General features: G+C 40.0%; 2 protein-coding genes across 2 annotated transcripts; one reads left to right on the top strand and one right to left on the bottom strand.

Annotated features, from left to right (window-relative positions):
• Positions 1 to 1,800: 1,800 nt before the first annotated feature.
• Positions 1,801 to 9,827, top strand: sycp1 (synaptonemal complex protein 1). Its single transcript, XM_080001035.1, has 24 exons — positions 1,801 to 1,869; positions 2,417 to 2,492; positions 2,581 to 2,624; positions 2,838 to 3,017; positions 3,148 to 3,215; positions 3,350 to 3,423; positions 3,517 to 3,575; positions 3,670 to 3,736; positions 3,926 to 3,999; positions 4,103 to 4,211; positions 5,077 to 5,138; positions 6,484 to 6,546; positions 6,638 to 6,700; positions 6,779 to 6,841; positions 6,933 to 7,049; positions 7,136 to 7,246; positions 7,353 to 7,445; positions 7,520 to 7,594; positions 7,683 to 7,766; positions 8,410 to 8,478; positions 8,787 to 8,846; positions 8,949 to 9,056; positions 9,162 to 9,227; positions 9,328 to 9,827. Exons 1-24 carry the CDS (start codon positions 1,852 to 1,854, stop codon positions 9,466 to 9,468), a joined length of 1,944 nt encoding a protein of 647 aa, XP_079857161.1. The 5' UTR covers positions 1,801 to 1,851; the 3' UTR covers positions 9,469 to 9,827.
• Positions 9,828 to 11,920: 2,093 nt separating this feature from the next.
• Positions 11,921 to 18,557, bottom strand: slc5a8l (solute carrier family 5 member 8, like; the record flags this gene model as incomplete). The annotated part of the gene is made up of 15 exons (XM_080001036.1): positions 11,921 to 12,034; positions 12,166 to 12,251; positions 12,364 to 12,473; positions 13,121 to 13,317; positions 13,498 to 13,584; positions 13,718 to 13,785; positions 14,028 to 14,140; positions 14,395 to 14,483; positions 14,612 to 14,741; positions 15,014 to 15,154; positions 15,461 to 15,615; positions 15,984 to 16,051; positions 16,499 to 16,550; positions 16,822 to 16,887; positions 18,204 to 18,557. The coding sequence occupies 15 exons, from the start codon at positions 18,555 to 18,557 to the stop codon at positions 11,921 to 11,923; spliced, it is 1,830 nt and encodes a 609-aa protein (XP_079857162.1).
• Between the last annotated feature and the right edge of the window lie 1,831 nt (positions 18,558 to 20,388).

A 20,388-nucleotide genomic window follows, 5' to 3' on the forward strand; every position in this document is an offset into this window, starting at 1 on the left:
AATATTAATTATAAAAATAATAAACATTTAAATAAAAGTGATTCCCACTTCGCAGGGTGACAACAATTTATCCATAATCATTTCCAATCGTTCGTGATTATTTTTTGTTTTCAATCAACTTTAAGGATTAAATGAGGGAAATAACGTTTTAACGCATGGCCACAGTGCCTCTCTCCGTCTCCAACCCCTGCAAGTAAGAAAACGAGTTGGTGCATATTATGGGAAACTTGCCCAAATTCAATACAATACAAATAATGGCGCCTGTGTGTTGCGTCATAATGTGTGACCCGTCGAATTCCGGACGCCACTCCCGCCTGTGCTGATCAAGGTTCCCCACAGGGCATGCGGAGAGGGGGACAGATAAAGCTTCTGCCATTTAACAAACTTTATTCAACAACATGTCCTTTTCAAACCACCTTTGGGAACATAAACATGGGATGATGGTCTGTGACAACGAGACATTTTGTCCGTTAATTGACAATTCTAATCAATGGCGTGACGAAAAGGCGCGCGGCGACCGAGCGGCTTGTTGCGGCCTACTGCTGCATTCAACTGGAACTCGGAAATCGGTGCCTCCATGTGGACAATGTCCCACTACTCCGGAGATGATGATCAGGTGGGAAGGAAGTCCGCAGTGAATTAATGTTCGTTTGGCAAGCGTGTGGGGGGGGGGGTTCCACGCAAAGTGAACTTTATTCACTCTCTGCTCTGACGTTTGCGTATTTATCTCGGCGAACTCGGACCAGAGCGGTCTGCCCCTTTGTCATCTTTGGCGCTAAACGTCTCCGGGTACGTTACCGGGAGGAGATCTGATTTTTCCGAGGTCCGAGTTCGCTGGAATGCAACATGACAGCTTGCTGACTGGCAGCGCGGCACGTGCGCGGCACGTCGCGGGGTGGAGACGGTTGAGCCGCAGCTTTTCGTTTTGTTCCTCTTTTAGTTTTCAGCGAAACTTTCTCCACGACGACTTTTTTGTTTTGTTTTTTATTGCTTTTGTTTTTTTTTTGCTTTTGCAATTTCACGATCTAGTGCTTTGGTTTACAACTCTCATGAGAGTAGTCGTCATTTAGCTTATTTATTTGATCAAATCTGTCGGGATAAGCAGTGCCAGTGCAACGGTTAGCGGTAGCTAGCTAGATGAGCGTAGTACACCTGATATGCTGTAAACAAGCGATTTTAGCAATTTATCTATCTATCTATCTGTCTCTCTGTCTGTCTGTCTGTCTGTCTCTGTCCGTCTGTCTATCTATCTATCTGTCTGTCTATCTGTATCTGGCTATCTGTCTATCTATCTGTCTGTCTGTCTATCTATCTATCTGTCTACCTATCTGTCTATCTATCTATCTATCTATCTATCTATCTATCTATCTATCTATCTGTCTATCTCTATCTACCTATCTGTCTATTGATCTGTCTACCTATCTGTCTATCTGTCTATCTATCTGTCTACCTATCTGTCTATCTGTCTATCTATCTATCTGTCTACCTATCTATCTATCTGTCTATCTCTATCTATCTATCTATCTATCTATCTGTCTGTCTATTTATCTATCTGTCTGTCTGTCTATGTCTGTCTGTCTATCTGTCTGTCTCTGTATCTATCTATCTGTCTGTCTGTCTGTCTGTCTCTGTCTCGCTCTCTCTCTATTTATCTATCTATAACATATATAGGTGACATGAACCAACAGGCACTTGGCTTCTGATGATGATATTACTGGTGTTGTGGTCATTTCTTCCAGGATGGAGAGAGACACACGGTTCATCTTCAAGCTGTGGAAGCCTCCCAGGGCGAGCCCAGCACAGAGCGTCTCTGTCAGACCCCGAGAAGCAGCCGAGGACCCGGTTGGTTTCATGCAGACACTTCAGCAGGTAGCCAGCTCACTCCACCTGGATGGTTATCCTTAATTAATACAAAAATAAATTATATATATATATGGGTTTTTTTAAATTGCCTGTAGTTCTGATTTGTGCCGCTGTGACACCACTATCTATCTATCTATCTATCTATCTATCTATCTATCTATCTATCTATCTATCTATCTATCTATCTATCTATCTATCTATCTATCTATCTATCTATCTATCTATCTATCTATCTATCCATCCATCCATCCATCTATCCATCTATCTTATCCTCTGTCTATCAATCTATCTCTGTCTTTCTATCTATCTATCTGTCTGTCTGTCTGTCTCAATCTATCTGTCTATCTATCTATCTATCATTTGTCTATCTATCTTTCTATCTATTTATCTATCTTTCTATCTATCTATCTATCTATCTATCATTTGTCTATCTATCTATCTATTTATCTATTTTTCTATCTATCTATCCATCTCTACATTATCTATGCATCTAGGTTGTTGACAGTGAAATCTACAAAAAGTTATTACATTTGTTGTTTTTTTTTACCCACAGAGTAACTATAAATGTTTTGAAAAAGATACTTCCCCCAAAACAAGCATGGTTGTGCCAACTAAACCTACAAGACATGGTATTTAACATAATTTATCTACATTTCTAAATGAGAATGTGGCAAATAATTTATAAAAGCGCTACCCAATATCATGTCTTCTTTAAAGATGTGCCAAAGACGACAGTTCTACCGTCAATAGAAAAAGACGAGGTACGTCATACACTGCGTAGAAATGTCTGCCAATAGTCTTCGCAACAGTTCATAATAATGGGTGGCAGTGGCTGAGGAGGTAGATTGGTCGTCTGGTAATTGGAAGGTTTCTAGCTGCATGGCTGCCTCCATCGGTGTAGGAATAAGTTGTACGTCACTTTGGACAAAAAGCATCTGCTAACTGATGTAATGTGTTGTTTTATTTGCACATAGCTGAATATTCTCCAGAATCACTGCAACGGTCAACAGCTCTATTCCAAGCTTTTTGACGAAGTTGATAAAATAAAGTGTTGGAAAGTCAAAATTGACTCAGAGACTCTGCAAAAGGAACGGAGACTTCAAGAAAATAAAAGAACAATAAATGCTCAGCGTAAAGCTATTCAAGAATTACAGGTGTGTGCATCAGCATAATTACAATTCTCTCCGATTCTTTGTATAAATAGTTGATAAACTGTTAATTCACAGAGATTCTTGCCGCTAATTATAATATGTATGACTCTTATGTGCTATCTCCTTTTCACAGTTTGGAAATGAAAGTCTTAGCATAAAGCTGGAGGAACAGATAAGTGAAAATGAAGATTTGAGGAACAAGTAGGGGCTTTGTTTGTGATTTGTTCTTTTTTTTGACTGGCTAAATACACTGGCTCAGTAGAGCCTAAATACTCAACAGTAGTAATTTTGGATGTTCATATTTTGTTAATATACTGTTGTAATAATTACCACAGGAACAATGCAACAAGGAACTTGTGCAATATATTGAAAGATACCTTTCAACGTACTGCTGAAAAAATGCATTCATGTAAGTTACATTTAAAATTGCCAAATAAAATCCTAAACAGCCAAATAATTCTCAGATTGAATACATACTGATGCACGTATTGCTTTCTCATAGTTGAATCCGAGAGAGAGAAGACACAATGTCTCATTATGGAAAATACTGAACATATTGAGGTAAATATGATTTTTAAATATTGAATTCATGAAAATATTGCCCTAAACAAGAGTGCACAATGGTTGATTGTTGGTTTAAAAATGTGTTCCAAAGAAAATAATTACTGCTTTTGAGGAGCTTCGAACTCAAGCAGAAGCTGATCGACAGAAGATGATACAGGGTGTGTATTCAGTGTAAAATGAATGAGGTTTTACTGTTGATGTTAGGAAGAAAATAAATAAGCTTTGGAAAAAATGTTTTTTCTAATTCTGAATACTGAAATCAATAACATTTTCAAAAAATCTTTATCATTAATAATTAGCAAATAGGAACCTGTTGCGCGTTGTATAGTTGAATGTTGTTCTTTCAGTCCAACAGGGCCTCCTGGAATTTGAAGATCTAAAAGAGAAATTTGAGCAGGAATACAACATGAAACATGAGGAGGTTAGTAAAAATGAACTCAAATTAATGAGTGCTTAACTGGTTTGGTTTTAATTCAAAGTAATCTAGTCTTTGTTTAATTAAAGAATGCCTAATGAATTTGCAGGTTTTAATTCTTAAGACTAAATTGGAGAATAAGGAGAATGAACTCCAAAAAATCCTGCTCAATCTCCTGGAAACCAAGGAGAGTTGCAAACAACTTCAAAAAGCCAATGGTACTATTATTTTATGTGCACTCGTAACCTATGTTATTCCTTGTAAGTGATACTTTTATAGAAATTGATGGTGACTACTAGGAAGCGCTGACATTAACTATTCATTAGTTGTATTGTGGAGTGTACACAGTGACTAATATGAGGATGATGGCATTGTAGGAGAATTCCAATGAACCAATTTGAAGATTATGTTTAAAGTTTAAATTGCTGTTGATAATTACAGAGAAAACTGCTAAACCACCAAGTATTATTTCGTAACTACTTTACAGATCAATACCATGAACTTGTCGAAAGCTCAAAAAATGAACAACAATCCCTTCTAGAAAAGGTGCAAATTGGAGAAAAGCTCTACAAAGAAACTGAGGTTTGCAGTCTCCATAGTATAATTATAGTAGACTTGTATGCTGTGTACTATTAATGAAGTGTTGTACTTTCCTCGAAGAAAAAAATTGAGGCTATCACTGTAGCACAGGAGAGGAACAAAGAAGAATATGCACAGATAATGCTCGAGAAGGATTCAACATTAGAGCAGTTCAACAAAGATAAAGCTAAACAAGCAAATGAGCTGATGGAGATTCAGGCCACTTTAAATAAGTGTGAAAATTTACTGACATCTGAGAAAGAAAGGTATATTTTGTTTCTGAAAATTTGGTATAATTTAGAGAATGCATTACGTTACTCTTAACATATTCTCATTATAACTTATTTTCAAGAGCAAAGGATCTTGAACTAAAGCTTACGAACATCACAACGGAGCTTGAGAGGACAACCACAGTGTTAGGTAAACGTCACTAAAATATATGAAATGTGTTTTACCATTATAAATGTTTAAAAGTAACCAATTATTAATATGGAATTTGTTTAGGAGAGACCATAGAGCAGAGTGCAGAAAAAGATGAACAAATCCAAATCCTGGAGGACAAACTGGTAAGCACTATTTTTTTTAGTGCATGTGTGCATTTCCTACCAATGAGACAATAACTTGAGCTGAAGAGTTGCGTTAAATACACTTTTATAATTGTTGCATAGGACATGGAATGCAAATCCATTGATTCTCTGACCTTAAAGAACAAGGTTGTTCAAGTCAGAGTTCAAGAACTCACAGCGGAGCTTTCAAGGAAAAATGAAGAAGTCGGTCATTATAAGGTTATATAAACATCCATCTCAAAATGTCATGTGAATAGTTATCCTTAATTCCAGAGATGAAAATGTTTTGAATAAACAATTTAACATTAAATTGTCACATAGGGCAAAGCTGATAATGTGTCTGCAGAGAAGGATCTAGTGGAGAAGGCTTGTCTGGAAGCAAAAAATGCGCACGCTCATTTGAAGGAGAGGGCCTTTGTGACTGAGGTTTATTTTAAAATCATGTTTTTCCTTGATTTCAGTGACCAACATTGTTAATTACAATATTATTGAAAAAATAACACTATCAATAGAAAGATATGAGGTGTATGTACTGCCCCCAGATTAAGGTTCAGGAGATTGAGGGCCAGTTATTGGTCCAGATCCAGAAAAATGAAGCATCCACATTTCATATGGAGCAACTGAAAAAGGACATCATGCAGCATGAGTGAGTTACTATGCAATAATGTAATACTCAGTAGAATGTGTATATAGTATATAAAGGATAAAGAATATGGATATTCAAAGTTTTCAGTTAACAGTGTATCCGAAATAACTTGTTTACTTTGTCTCATGCTTAAGAGTACGGTATGAAGCGCTCATGTCAAGCTTTAATGAAGTGCAGGCTGAGAAAAAGACAATCCTAGAGCAGATTGAGAGTGGATCCTTTGAAGCAAAAACTCTTGGAGAAAAACTCAAGGTCTATGCAAAGAATAATGTGTTTATGGATCATCAAGATATACATACAAAGCTTTTGGCTCGAGTGTGCTCTCTACACTATTGTATTACTAACATCGAAATGCTCTAACCGATCAGGTGAGTGCGGAAAGAGAGGTTCAGATCACAAGGGACATTCAAAGATGTGAAGAGAACAACCAAAAGTTGAAGTAAGTTGGCTGGACCTACAGGTTATAATTCTTGCATACTACATTTGTTTTACAGTAGATGTGTCACATTGTCATTAAATAGAGAGGAAGTTATCTCCCTGAAAACCATAATCCAGCAACAATGTGAAAAAATGGAGGACTTGCAAAAGAACACAGATGAAAGTGTAAGCAATGTAAAAAAACAAACAAACCCAAAAACAGCTATTAAGTTACCATTATGTTGTCTAAAGTTAAGTATGTTGTGTCTTTCTTATTTGTAGTGTGAGGATTTGAAGGACAAAATGGTCAAAAAAGAAAAGCAGATCAAAGCAGTGGAAGCAAAGGTGACATCTGATTCAGTTATACTAAATTAGACAACTTGTTATTACTGGTTATTATAACTATCCTGAACTAATAGGAGTATTTGTCTCTTAGCTATGTAATCTCAAGACTAAATTTGAAACTAAGTCAAAGGCCCTGGAGGAATGTCACAAAGAGGTATAGCGGTTCTAAATAACAGTATATTTACACATAGTGGTTATTATCAGAACTAATAGGCATGTCACATCATTTCAGAATAAAACACTGAAGAAACAAATGGCAAAAGAGATTGAAAAGTGCCTTCAGCTGGAAAACAGGGTGATTACCCTCCAGTTCTAACACCACTGTCTCAAATCCATCTCATCTGTAATGATGTAATGGTAATTTATTACATACATTTTTACCTCAGGTCAATTCTCTTGATGTTGAGTACAACGATGTCAAAAGGCAGAACCAGGAAGAACGTCAAAAACTGCTTGAAGATCTTTGTGCCAAATCATCTACTGCAGCACAGCTTGAAAATGAGGTTATTGTCATAATTACATCTGAATTACCATGAATGTTGAAATTCTAGTTACAATGATGCTATACAAATATTAATTCTATGTTTAGGTGCAAATGCTCATACTCACGGCTTCAGAAGCAGCCCAGAGCAGGGAAGATGCAGAACTAAAGTGTCAACACAAGATAGCCGACATGGTTACACTGATGGAAAAACATAAGGCAAAATAACTTCTTTCAGTATTTCACTTAATGCTGTGGTGGCTATTGCTATTAATCTACCAAACCTCGGCAGCATGTGAAAGAAATTGGGCTTTGTCATTATCAGAACCAGTACGACCGAATGATTGAAGAAAAGGATGCAGAGATTGATGAGAACAAGAGGAAAGAGATGCAGGAAATTGCCCAAAGAGGCTCACTGGTACGAAAAGGTATTTTATGAATGCTGCTGCATGTTAACCCTAAAGACAGTTAACGGTGAAGTGTTCCTTTTAGGAGTTGGAGCGTGCACAGAGTGAGATTGAAAATGATCGCCTGAAGAAGCAGCTAAAGCAAGGAGAGACAGAGATGGTACGTTTTTTCTTCTGGTCTACAAACTAAATGGTGATTTGTTTTCTGCCGTCACACAGTTGAGAGACGTTTCTGCCTTTGCCATTAGGAACACCTACGGAAGGAGTTAAAAAAGTTGAAGAAAGACAGATCAACAAGACCCACTAAACAAACACAGACCAAAAATGAGGAGGTATACCTAAAGAGAGATAATATGTATTATTGTATATTATCATTTGACTTAGAGCAAGAAAACCAGATCTTGAGATAAATTCAAAGATGATCCTCAGAATGTTCTTAACTGCAATTTCTTTGTATTTTCTATTTTCTTCTTTGTATTGTTCAGAAATTCTTTAATCTATTCCTTTTTTTTAATTCCCTTAAAGTCAGATTGCATCAAGCACATTGAGAACCAATACATTTGACCCTGAGAAGTGATAAACAGATTTGGTTAAGCTATTTTGTGGATAAAATGTATTTTACCTATTATAATCTCATAATATAATTACAGCAAAAGCAGTATTTAATCAGTGAGTAGAAAAAGCCTAACAATTAAATTAATGTTTTTTGAGACACTCTAAACAAAAATATTATCAGTATTATCGATAAAATCTAACCCTGCCTTCTCAATCTTACTACTTTAATAGATCTCAGAGTTCTAAATAAAATTAACGAGTTCAAGGAGCTTGGTTTTCAAGAATTAAGATGATTTAAATTGCGATTTTATTATTATTTTGCTGAAATGATCAGTAAAAATGAATCAGTAGAAGATCATTATTATTCATTATATTAAATATGTCTGGCAATGTATTTATGTGTATGTATTTATTTGGAAGGAATTAGAAATGGAATTCCTCAAAACCCCCGTTGGGAACAGCACCATAAGGGCTGAAGCATTATCAAAGGTAAATTTACTCTTGAATTGAAATTGAATTACCAATGATTCACATTACAGTGGGAATGGTTGGAAAAGGGTTAATAAGGGAACCTGTGTCCTGCTGTCACCTCACAGTTGTTACAGCGAATGATTGTTTTTATAGGAAACTTACATGGAAACGATCGAAACTCCCTCTTGGAGCTTGAAGAGCAACACACTAAGAAATGAGGCATGAACCAGTTTAAGAATTGAATGTTGGACTTTATAGAGGCCATCCTATGACACAATTCAACTCACAATTCAAGAATAAGAATCTCAGTATTGTATTTATCGCAGGAAAAACACTTCAAGACGCCGTCTCAGAGCTCCTCAATCAAAGCGACACCCAAGATCAAGGTGAAGTCCGAATCACTTCATACAGCTACTCAAAATGCTCTCCAGAAATCAGAAATAATTCTGTTGCTGTTGTTAACAGTTAATGTTTGGATAATTTCACAGTCTTACAGAGTTCGAACACCCCCGTCTGTTGAGAAAGCAGCGCCGTGGAGAAAGAGCACCTTGGTGCTAGAACCCAAGTCGGACAGCTCTGAGCATAATGATCTCCTGGTAAATAGTGTTTCTTTTCACAGAGGATTGACGTTCATTGTGAGGCTTAGCTTCATCGGGTATGAGTTAGAAGCAGAAATGGCTGGATGTTCCTCTCCCTATTAGACCTACGCTGTTGACCCTGAGCCGAGTGTCCGTTCCCCACAACACAAAACGAAAAACTTTGAGACGGTAACAAGATTTTTTTGACTTATCATTGCTAAGTCTGTGCCATATATATTTATTTCTGAGGCTTCATCAATTAAGAAACATGCATGCGTCCTCGTTTTAGATTCAGTGCCCTGCCAGTCACAAATCACCAGGGAATTTGCTGAAGCATACTGCGATTAAACGGATGAGAGACGCCGGTTGGACTACTGTCACTGGCTCTAGCAAGAAGAAGAAGAAGAATGCTGAAAAAATATTTGCGTAGATAGTGCTTGTGTGTTTCACAAACGTATAAGTCGTCAGAATAACAGTTGTTGTTGAGTTGGTGTTCATAAAGAGTTGAATTCTTTCTATCCAAGTTCATATAGGTTTAGGTGGGAAAAAATGTATTCACCCAATATATTTAGGTTTTTAGGACATTTGATTTCTTTTCGCGTTATGTTTGACATTGTTCCGTTGTTTACATTGTTTAAGAATTATAAAAGTTCCAGCGGTGTATGCAGGCTTTGTTAACTATAAACATCTTGATTTGTTCCATGAAAGCCAAGCATTTAAAATATATTCTGTTATTAATTGTACTTTGTTAAGGGGATCTTTTCATTGCTTAGTGCTTTTCTTTATTATATCCCATACATTATCTTGTGTTTTTATTGCTGTTAACTTCCTATTCAACAGCTACATACAGCAGGAACATTTTACAGAGAAAATAAATTAAACTGCATTCAAGTCAAGTTGCCCGTCGATGCTTTTGTGTTAAATGTGGGAGTACTTTCCCCAGGAAGGAAGTGAAGGTGGAGAGATGGTTCTGTCGTGTCTGTGGGTTGATTGTCATAGATTTTCCAGCCATCATAAAGTCCTCCAGAAATAACAAGCGTGTCATCATCTGTTGCAAACTGATCTGTTGAAATTGGAAAAGGTCTGTGGACACTTAGAACAAAAAGGGTGTGTATTACAGTATGTGTATGAGAGGTGGCGAATATATAAAATTCTTACCTGCGTCGTCAGTGTTGTAAAGAGGTCGATGCGAGTATTGTATTTTATGTTTGTGTCGATGGAAAATATACAAGACTGCTCCCAAAGTAAAAAAAACAAGTAGCACGCTGAATAGAATAATCATATCCTTCTTTGAATCGTCACATCCAAAACCTGGCAAGATAGAAATGATGACGAAAAGGAAAATTTGCAAATGTTTAAATGAGTGAATGCATTGATAATTCTTGGCTATATAATAGATAATTATAGGATCATCAATAATTTTAAGGAGAATGAAACTTCGAATGAGAAGCTTGAAGCTGACCTTCTGTGACGTCATGCCGTGATACAGAGGTTATGTGGACAGTGAGAAAGACACTTTCAGTCGTATTAGCTGCAGTGCTGTATGTAATATCCAGAGTCGTTGGAGTCGCTTGGCTTGTTTGCACTGTCAAGATCGGAGAGTCACTTGTGGGGCTGGTGCCTGAGAGGGATGCTTCATCTGTTTCGGACGGCCGCCTGGGTGTTGTAGCTGTGGGGTTAGGTTTTGTGGATTCCTGGATAGTGCTGGAGAGTTCAGTTGTGCCTTCGGGAAGCGTTGAAGTATCGGTTGTGGACACCGCCGTGTCGTCAGTGTTTGAAGTTACCATGGGATAGGCGAGTGTTGGGTTCGGACGAGGGGTAATGCTCGTGCTAGTCAAACTGCTAAACGTCTTCAAGTTTGTTTTCACTGATGGTGTTAAAATGGTAGAGAAGGAAGGAGCAAAAAGGCTACATGCCAGCAAGACAAAATGTGTTTCCGGGATCATTGTGAGTTCTGAAGTAAGGAACAAAGGGAATGCAGGTTCACCTAACCAATTAAATAAAATATTGAATAATTGTGATGACAAAAAAAAATCCTAATCATCCTATTAGTAGTCCTTATCGGTTTGTTATATATGTTAAAAGCTCCTACAGTATGAAGTAGAAATTTGATTGACAGTTCAAAAAGAGATTATCTCGAGGTTGATAATTCACATCTTGTATGTGTCTTGAATCTTTATTATATAATCGCCACGACCAAGCACATTATGTTAAAAAAAACAACAACAAATAAGAAGTTTGGCTTACCGTGCCCTGCTGGTAAAATGAGACCAGAAACTGAGAACTTCCCTGGCAATCATTCACCCTCCCTTCAGTGTGACTGTGAGCTCTCCACTCCCTTCAGCACAAACAGCTAAATGATTGTCTTCATGGCAGAGTGGCAGGTAAAAGTGGGCAGGGTCATTTCCTTGTCAACGTCCTTTATTGTATGTTGCCACGGGGACAAGGGGCATGGTTAGCATGGGCCGAGCAAATCTCTCTTGAGCCTCTTTGCTCTCCGTGTCCCTCTCTGTCTGGTCACTCACTCCCATACACAATGCAAACACATTTAGTGGAATGCTGATTAAAAAGCTTTATTTTAAAAAGGTTTTTATTTTCGTACGTGATTTTCAAGGAAACGAACATAACAAGCGTTCATTTAATATGTATTTTATAAAGAAACTGTTGACAAACAAAATAAAATACTTTGAGACGTTGAGGAACAAATTAATTGTACAATACTAACTTTGCATCAACATAGATACACAGATCTGGCCAGTAAAATTTTGCTCTGAAACTGGCTGAGCAGAATCATTTCCTGGTAATAACGCAGTGTTTACTCAGTGATCACTGTGGCCAACAAAGGATTGCGAGAGAAAACGCATTTTATTGTTTCGTTCATATTACAATTTAGTTGCTTTTTCAACGTCCATGATATCAAACCGATGATCCGCGGATTTTGAGACGTCTGCTCCGATCTTCAGCTCAGAGCCGGTCTTTTGCAACAACGCTGATGCCTATTGGGAAGGGAAAACACGCAGTGATGCAACGTGCCGTGATCCTCGGGCACAGAGACTATCATCTCCCATCACCCACTAGAGACTCTACAATCTGCGAGAGAAATCCCCCTCCTCATTTCCATTTTTACCTCAGAGTTGCTACAGCAGCTGAAATAATCAAAGTTGCTCTTCTTCACAAACAGATCCGAGTTACACCTTTCCTGCTTGCAGCCACCTAGGAGGCACAAGTCGGTGAGAAACACAAATTACCAATTGGCTCCTTTTCTAGCCATGCCTTCCATGACATTATCGATTATTTAGTGCTAAACCCGAAGTGCCTGGCTCACCTGTGGCCGCGCTCACCAGCAGCCCAATCACCATGGTGGCCAGGGTGCCAAGCAGACAGAAGTACAGATACGACAGGGAGTACCAGCTGTCTGCAAGGGCGGGTCTGTCTCTGAGAGAGAAATATCCAATTCAATGCATGCATCACGTTCGCTATAACAAGACGATGACAAGTTTGCTCCTCTGCTCTTATAAACACACCGCTTATAACAACTACACATCCATTACTTGACATCAGTGGTGAGATGAGGTACTGAGACCCTTTGCTTCACCTAAGGTACAAATACCCTGACAGCATTACTCTAGTGAAAGTACCAAATTTACTTTTCTACTTAAGTAAAAGTACTTGACATCTCCAGAACCCTCATAACAAAGTTTATAATGCTGTAGCAAGTAAATGCGACTGTACCTATTTTCTGCAAGGGAATGCTCAATACAATTTCAACTTTTTAGTAAATGTGGTCTCAGTAATTTATAAGGATATGAATCACTGATGAGCAGTTTTATACACCCAGTCCCTTATTTTTATATGTATAAATCCAAATTATTATTTTTAAACTTAAGTAGTAACCATGGCATACAGTATGCACTGCAGTATAGTAAAAGCTATTGATATTTGACTTAAAAAGTAGTGGAGTAAAAGTCTGAAGCCTCTGGATATACTTAAGTACATGCAAATAGTAAAGTAAAAGTGTACTTAAGGACAGTACTGAAGTACTTGTACTTTGTTGCTTTTCACCACTGCTAAACACCACTCACACTGCGGGCTGTGCGCTCAGAGGCGGTGCACTGGTCCATGGCGATGCCGTGGTGAAGTTCTGGCCCATTGTTGCGTTGCACCCTGTGGTGCTGACTGGGAGGAGGTTTATTTTATCTCCTGTGGCTGGGTATATCTGAGACCCAATGCCCACCCACAGGGTTAAGATAAGACCTCCAAGCAGTCCCACAAGACCTCCCTGCAAAGGAAAGATTATTAAAATGAGATGGCATCCGGCCACGTGAGGCAATGCATTGTGATATTTTAGGTTTCATGTCGCAATAATCAATAATGCTGCGGCAGTAAAAAAAAAAAAAAAAGAGTACGATAGCATGGCTGTAGAATTGATGACGATAATCAGCGTCCTGTAAATACTCACTGTCGAGTTTGCTGTGCGGAAAAACATTCCCAATAGGTAAAGCCCAAGAAGAGGCCCACTGATCATCCCAAATATGGACAGCGCGGCCTAGAGAAGACAGAATTTAAGGAGATGGCTGTCACCAGCAGGTGGGGCCGTGGCACGATAAACTCATTCACAAAATGAACGGTAATGCCTTCTAACCATGAGATCATCAGGTCATTCGATTAATCCCGCTTACCTGCAGAACGCTTCCCATCACAGAAGCGACTCCTGCCATGCCAATGCAAAGGAAACCGAAAAATACACCTGCAAACAATTTGGATGTTAAGCAGGTAGACGCCATACTGCAGCCAGGCAATTATATGTACAAACGTATTACATATATAATTCAGAGCCATTTTTAAAAGTCAGTTTGGTGTTATTTACAAAAACTGAATGAAATGGACTAACTAAGGTGCCGGACAATATGCACTCAACACTGGTGCTCAGTTTGGATCGGATTACATTTACATACAACATCAATGAATCCCTGGCAGAGCACAACTCACTAAGTCCCATGTTGATCCAGTGAATCTGCTTCTCCGACAGGTTTTTCCACAGCGCGCGGACAAAGTCTTCCACCGTGACAGCGACGAGGGCGTTAATGCTGGAGGACACCGTGCTGGAACAGACGCAGCATTTACAGCCATTCAGTACGTTCCCCACAGTGAAGCGTGGGCTGTGATATTTAAACCCCTGTCTTTGAAGACGAATAGATCCCGTCACTTATCAGAGGCCGTCCCAGATACGGGACGTCGTCACCGGGGGCTTCGGTTTCTCACACTCTCCTGCACATCTTTTATCAGTAAGGACACTGCGGCTTGACCTGCCTATTTCCATCAGCCGTTGTGGGGAAATGAGACGTTTAGGCCTCACCTGAGGGTGCCACTGTAGGCAGCAGCTACGAATAAACCGGGTACTCCAGGGTAGCCTGACAGAATATCCATCACGAGGTAGGGAAGCAACTGGTTCACAAAAACATGCGTTTCACTGTCAGCCTCGATGGGTGTGGTTATGTGACACACTCTACTATCGCTCCGTTATAATTTTCTTCTGATTTGGATCGTGTGTGAGGCCGTTGCATTCCGCTCACCTGGTCTGCCGCTCCCACGTCGTTGTTGGCGAGAGGGTCACAGTTCTTGTAAATGGAGTACATGGTGAGGCCGGAAAACATGGCCAGACTCACAGTTATCCAAAGGCCGACCATGTTCAAGTACAAGGACCTGAGAGATTTAAGGAAGGAGATAAGTAGGGCAATCTAGTCTGCACAGTGGTTATTCTCTCAGGTTTGTGTAAATATAAAAAAAAATAATAATCACAAGTAAATGCTGGCAACGGTGTTCATACGGTAGATCTACACCACAAGGTCAACATGGTTTCTACTTTATTCGAGCCTATGGACAGCAGCCACACCGCATGCAACATTTACTGTCGTGTGCCTCCATATTAACTTCTTGAAATGATGGTTGCTGTGTTACAGGTTAGAGGTTCTTACATTTTGGCGTGTTTTATGGTCCTGCAGGAAACATAGCGCTGCACCTGGGACTGATTGATGGAGTAAATTGAAACCCACATCATGCTTCCGCCCACCACGATGGTCCAGAACGTGTGGCGCTTCAAAGGGTCCGGGTCGAAGCTGGAATCAAAAGGTGAACTGGATTTTAACCGGATATGGACAGGATATCTAACACGGTATGTATGGTCTGGGAATGATAGCAATAACAATACTTGTTATCTTGGTATTGTTTTTACGACTACATTTTATCACAGAAACGAAAGACAATCCAGGATCACAATTCATTTTGATACAGATTGGTATTCGATTCACAACCTGCCATCTAATTTACAATGTCTACAATACCCCGAAAACAGGCAAACGTCACACATCAGGCACAACAAATGGGAGCATGTCAAGACACCGCAGGCGTGTGTGTTGGCTCACTCAAATGCGTGGAGGCGGCCTCCGTCGCCGGCGTCTTCCCAGATCTTCCCCAGGCCTCCCTGCAGCACGGCTCCTCTGGCGATGACGGCGACGAAACCCGCCAGCATTACCACCATCTGCATCACGTCGGTCCAGATCACCGCCTTCAAGCCGCCCTGACGCGCGACGGTGAGTGGAGATCAGACGTCAGCGCGGGCGGTGATTTTGCCCCCGGCGCTTGAACAGGCTCGCGCTTATGTTCTACTCACACGTACAACTAGATACAACGTAAACAAAGTGATATATGATGCAATTTGAACTGCGTGCAGGTCTCAATTTGGAGAAGCCAAGGTGAACTTTGAAATAATTCAGCTTAAATTGAACCAAAATGAAATGAACGGATTCAAATTAAATGATTTATTGAATTACCGACCTTGAATTATTATTGTTAGCAAATCATTATTGAATTGTTGAAACTGTTAACTTTGAAAGAGGTACACGGTCCACAGTGATTTTATTACCATTTACAATGAATCCTACAAACCAAAGTGCAGTACATGATGCACACCACTCCTGTGGCCACCAACACTCCCCAAAGGTCTAGTCCAGTGACTGAGAAACGAGGAAGGGTTTTGTTATTAACACAACCAAGAAGACCCGGCTCACGACGCGTGTTTTCCTAAGTATTGATGAGTGATTTAATCCTTAATATCTTGGCGATAAGATGCAGGGCATGCACTGCACATGTCTCCTATTTTCTTTCTTCAGGCTTCCCAGCCTCTTTATTGAGGAAGCACAAAGTAAAAACATCATGTTTATGTGATGAAAAGAGGGGTGGAGCACATTTTTTTTTTTTCTAATTAAAGAATTTAAAATACTCCACAAACATTGCAATAACACGGACAATTTAATCACGGTAAAAGGTGCTCCCACTCTTGTTTAGTCTTGACCGAGTTCGAATGTATTCAAATCATTATGCAGGAGCTTCTCCGTGGCCGCGGTTTACGGGGATAAACGGAGAATCGGAATATTAACCAAACTGGGTCGGTCGGGACTTACTTTGGTTCAGTGCAAGGGCGGGAGCGTAGATGACCAACCCGGTGTACAGGACCTAGAGCGAGTGCACCATTAGAGGAGCGGAGGCAAACAAACCTGCTCTTCACATGGATGAGTTGCACGAAGACCAATTCAAATGTACTGATGCTCAACAGGAGAAAAGAAGGTGGAAGCGCTGTTCAATATGAATAATGGGCCATTTTCAGAAGTTGGGTTATTGAAAACAGCGGTTTGTTTATAAATTGTAGGACAAGAAAAAAAAAAAAACAAAGATTGGCGGATACCAATTTTATTTTGCGTTCAAAATACAATTACATTAACGTTACCGTCTGTATGATGTACATGCTCGTCCCAATGATGCGGATGGTGCTATTGAAGCGCATCTCCAGATACTAGAACGTAAATAGATCAGATGGATTAGCTGGTGAGACGCACATACAAACCCAGTTCACAGTGTATCTGCTTTTTCACCCCCCCCCCCCCCCCCCCCAGCATCAAATTGCAATAAAAGCGTTGTCTTGAACCTTTCCAAATTCCAAAGCTGAATTACGAGTTATGGGCTGGCCGTTGGGTGGCGGTGGCCTCAACAAAGACACCTGTGGTATTTGGATGTTGTGAAACTCTTAAAAGGCTCAAAGCCCACGCTGACGCCTTGGAAACAGTGCAATTGCCGGCTACTCAAGATGAATCATTGACAGAGTAAACATTTCATTTAACTTCAGCTACTGTATAGTATACGACAGGCTGGCTTCTTTTGACCCGTCTGAGGTGATTTGTTCCGCCCAGCCTATGCAGTCTGTTTTGTTATATGCGCAATTATTACGCTAATTACGCTCGTAACTGAAACTATTGCATACAAAACTACTGGTAGTTCTACTGCTAATAAAAAATAAACGTCTGCTTTAAAGAAACGTCATGTATAAACAATTTCCTACAGCTTAACTTAGCAGATTTAGATGAAAAGAGAAAAAGTGATAAGTATTGACGAGCTCCTCCATAATAATTCTGATGACAATTTAATGTTATGGTTCCGTAAATGTCGTCTGCATTACAATATTAACAAGTAATCTATTAAGCTGCATTTTCCAATTGTAGATTAATAACAGAAAGGGTACAATGAAGTACTAATTACAATGAACATTTACTTGTTATATTTATAAAATAAGATGTATTTATTATTATTGCTATGAAAAGTAATTCCAAAATTTGTTTTTGTTATTGTTCCAGATGCCGAAAAATAGCCGAATTTCTAAGAGAATAAAGAAGCCATTGTCCAAAAATTCAGCCCACAATATCAGTCACAATGTCAAAAAAAGGGGGGTGGTAGCTCAGGAGGTAGAGCTGGTGGTCTAGTGATCCAAAGGTTGCTGGTTCGATCCCAGGCTCCTCCTGCTAGCATGCTGTAGTGTCCTTGAGCAAGACACTTAACCCCTAATTGCTCCTGATGGCTGCGTCCGTCGGTCTTTGACAATTGTAAGTCGCTTTGGATAAAAGCGTCTGCTAAATGACTAAATGTAAAAAGAAAAGTACTATGGCAGAAACTCCATGATATTTGATGTTTGTAACTTGTGATGCATTTCACAGAAACCAAGAAACTGTAACATATATTTCTCTTATATTTGTGCATTTGTGCAATCCATATTTGTGCTGCGGTTCTGCACTATTACATCTACTTCCAAACTGACCTTTCCCCGTGATCCCTCCTTACCTCGTAGGTGCTGGTGATCCCCAGCCGGTAGAACAGAGGGACAAACACCTCGGCGGTGACGGCGGACATGATGGCGTAGGCGAAGACGAAGAGCCAGAACGCCGTGCCAAACCGGTAGGCCTCGGCGGGCGTGCCGATCACCGTGATGCCAGACATGAAGCTGGCGGTCAGCGACATGGCGACCGGCACGGCGGTCATCTGTCGCCCGCCCAGCAGGAACTCAGCGCTGCTGGTCTCTTTGCGACCTTTGACGGCCTGGTAGAGGCCGACTCCGGCCGCCCCCACCACCGTCCCAGCGAACACCACATAGTCCCAGACGGAGAAAGTTGCCACAGGACCTCCGGTACCAACCATGTTGCACCTGTCCAGAGGAGATCTCCTCCCCACACCCAAACCTGTCACTAGATAGACTGAGTTTACCTAGATTCCACAGGTTTCCTCGTGTGATGTAATCTAGCTAATGTTTAATTTTCACGGTTCGTGGGGAAACCCCGAATTTGAATTGTGGGATCAGTTGAGTAAAGTAAAAAGCGGGTCAGATGCTTTGAAGAGCTCTGCTCACTTTTATGAGTAGTGGGACCAATGTATATCCTAATATCCAGCAGAAACTTGAGCTTCCATTGTCCTCTTGAAACAATATTTAACTAGAAGAAAATATTCCTTTTCACTACATTGTCCTTCATAGTTTTATCAGCGCTTTGAGGTTGATCCACACGCCCGTTTGATACACCTCCTCAAATGGAAGAGCCGGGAAAAGAGTGATGGTGAAAGTAGACGACTAGCTGTAGCTTGGTTAATAATCCATCAAGGACAGAAGACACTCAAGTTTTATTTTCCTCATCGTAAAATGGCTCGATCCCATAGACGGCGCGTTGCAGCGGAGCCGGTGCCGCGCAGAACGTCTGGCAACATAATTTAAGGAGTGTTTGAAGTTTATATATATATTTTTTTTTAATGCTGCGGTGCTGAATCAACTCGTGCAGCGCGTTGCAGAATCCGGTAGTTCTGTCTATACAGCTCCCGATAAACCAGCTCCAAGAAATGATAAAGATGACAAAGATGGTTCAAAGTGCACAGCATTATTATTTTAAGATAACCACTGCGGTGCTTAGTGTTAGATCCTCTAAAACAAATAGGGTGGGGGGGATATATCATATCTTTGTTCTATTGTTTTCCTTTCTTATTTGTGCTTTATTGACATAACACAACAGTCTCACTGTTGGATTTTGTTGTTATAATGTATGGATTATATCACAGTGTGTATCTGCCAATGCAATACCAGGGTTTCGTAATTAGGAAACAATATGGATCCAAAGACCACGTGATTTAAAGACATGAATCGTCCTTGACAATCACTGAGTTTGCAAAAAAATGTGAAAAACACAGAGGGATGACCATCGTTCGGTCACAGTACGCAGTCTGTGGTTGTCGTGATTATGGGCTGGAGTTTACTCACAAAGAAATTCAAATTGGGTTGGAAAAGGCCTCCAACCAGCATGGGGGAAAAAAATCTATAAACAGCAATATTAACACCAACGTGGTGATTCTACACGTCTTTATATCAATGAACAGGTTCATCTGGTGAGTGGAAACCGAATCAAAATCATTTGCATTTGTTTTTTGACGCGTTCTCTGTGTGTCTGCACAGACACTCTGTCTGTGTTTGTGAACTATCTGTTTTATTGTATCATGAAAAAACATCCTGAGCCTGTCGCTCTGTCATGTTTGAGCTGTGATCATCGATGTGCTGATTGGTGCACATTGCTGCTCTTTGTGTGCGACCGTCTGTGACTCACTCTTTGGGCTTCATAACAACCCGCGTGGCTTGGACATCCATATTTACTTTCAGCACTGCGGGAAAGTAGCCTGAAATGCTTCACTCATGAAAGCACCGTTATTATTATTATTATTCGGGTTTTTTTTTTTGTTTTTTGTTTTTTAACTCAGTTGAGAATAATGGCAGAATAAAAGTCTTTGAAAATGTCTCACAAAATAAGGACTACACATTTAAGCAGCATCAAATGGACTTCAATGGGATTGTCTAAGCCTGGTGCCATCTAGCTGTAGAACTGTATAATATGGATTGCACACACCAGCGCGCACGCGGTGTTTGTCCGTCTCGTGGCTGTAATTTGATGACCTGCATGCACGAAGGAGTTCATTAATGCATGTCATTCCCCTAATG

The sequence above is a fragment of the Zeus faber genome (assembly GCF_960531495.2).
Source record: "Zeus faber genome assembly, chromosome: 5".
Classification (NCBI taxonomy): domain Eukaryota; kingdom Metazoa; phylum Chordata; class Actinopteri; order Zeiformes; family Zeidae; genus Zeus; species Zeus faber.

Bases quoted from the DNA above. Each gene is read 5' to 3' on its own strand.
- sycp1 (XM_080001035.1), top strand. The intron at 3,737-3,925 runs GTGTGTATTCAG...TTGTTCTTTCAG, and splicing joins TCGACAGAAGATGATACAGG to TCCAACAGGGCCTCCTGGAA. The intron at 9,057-9,161 runs GTAAATAGTGTT...TCTCCCTATTAG, and splicing joins CTGAGCATAATGATCTCCTG to ACCTACGCTGTTGACCCTGA.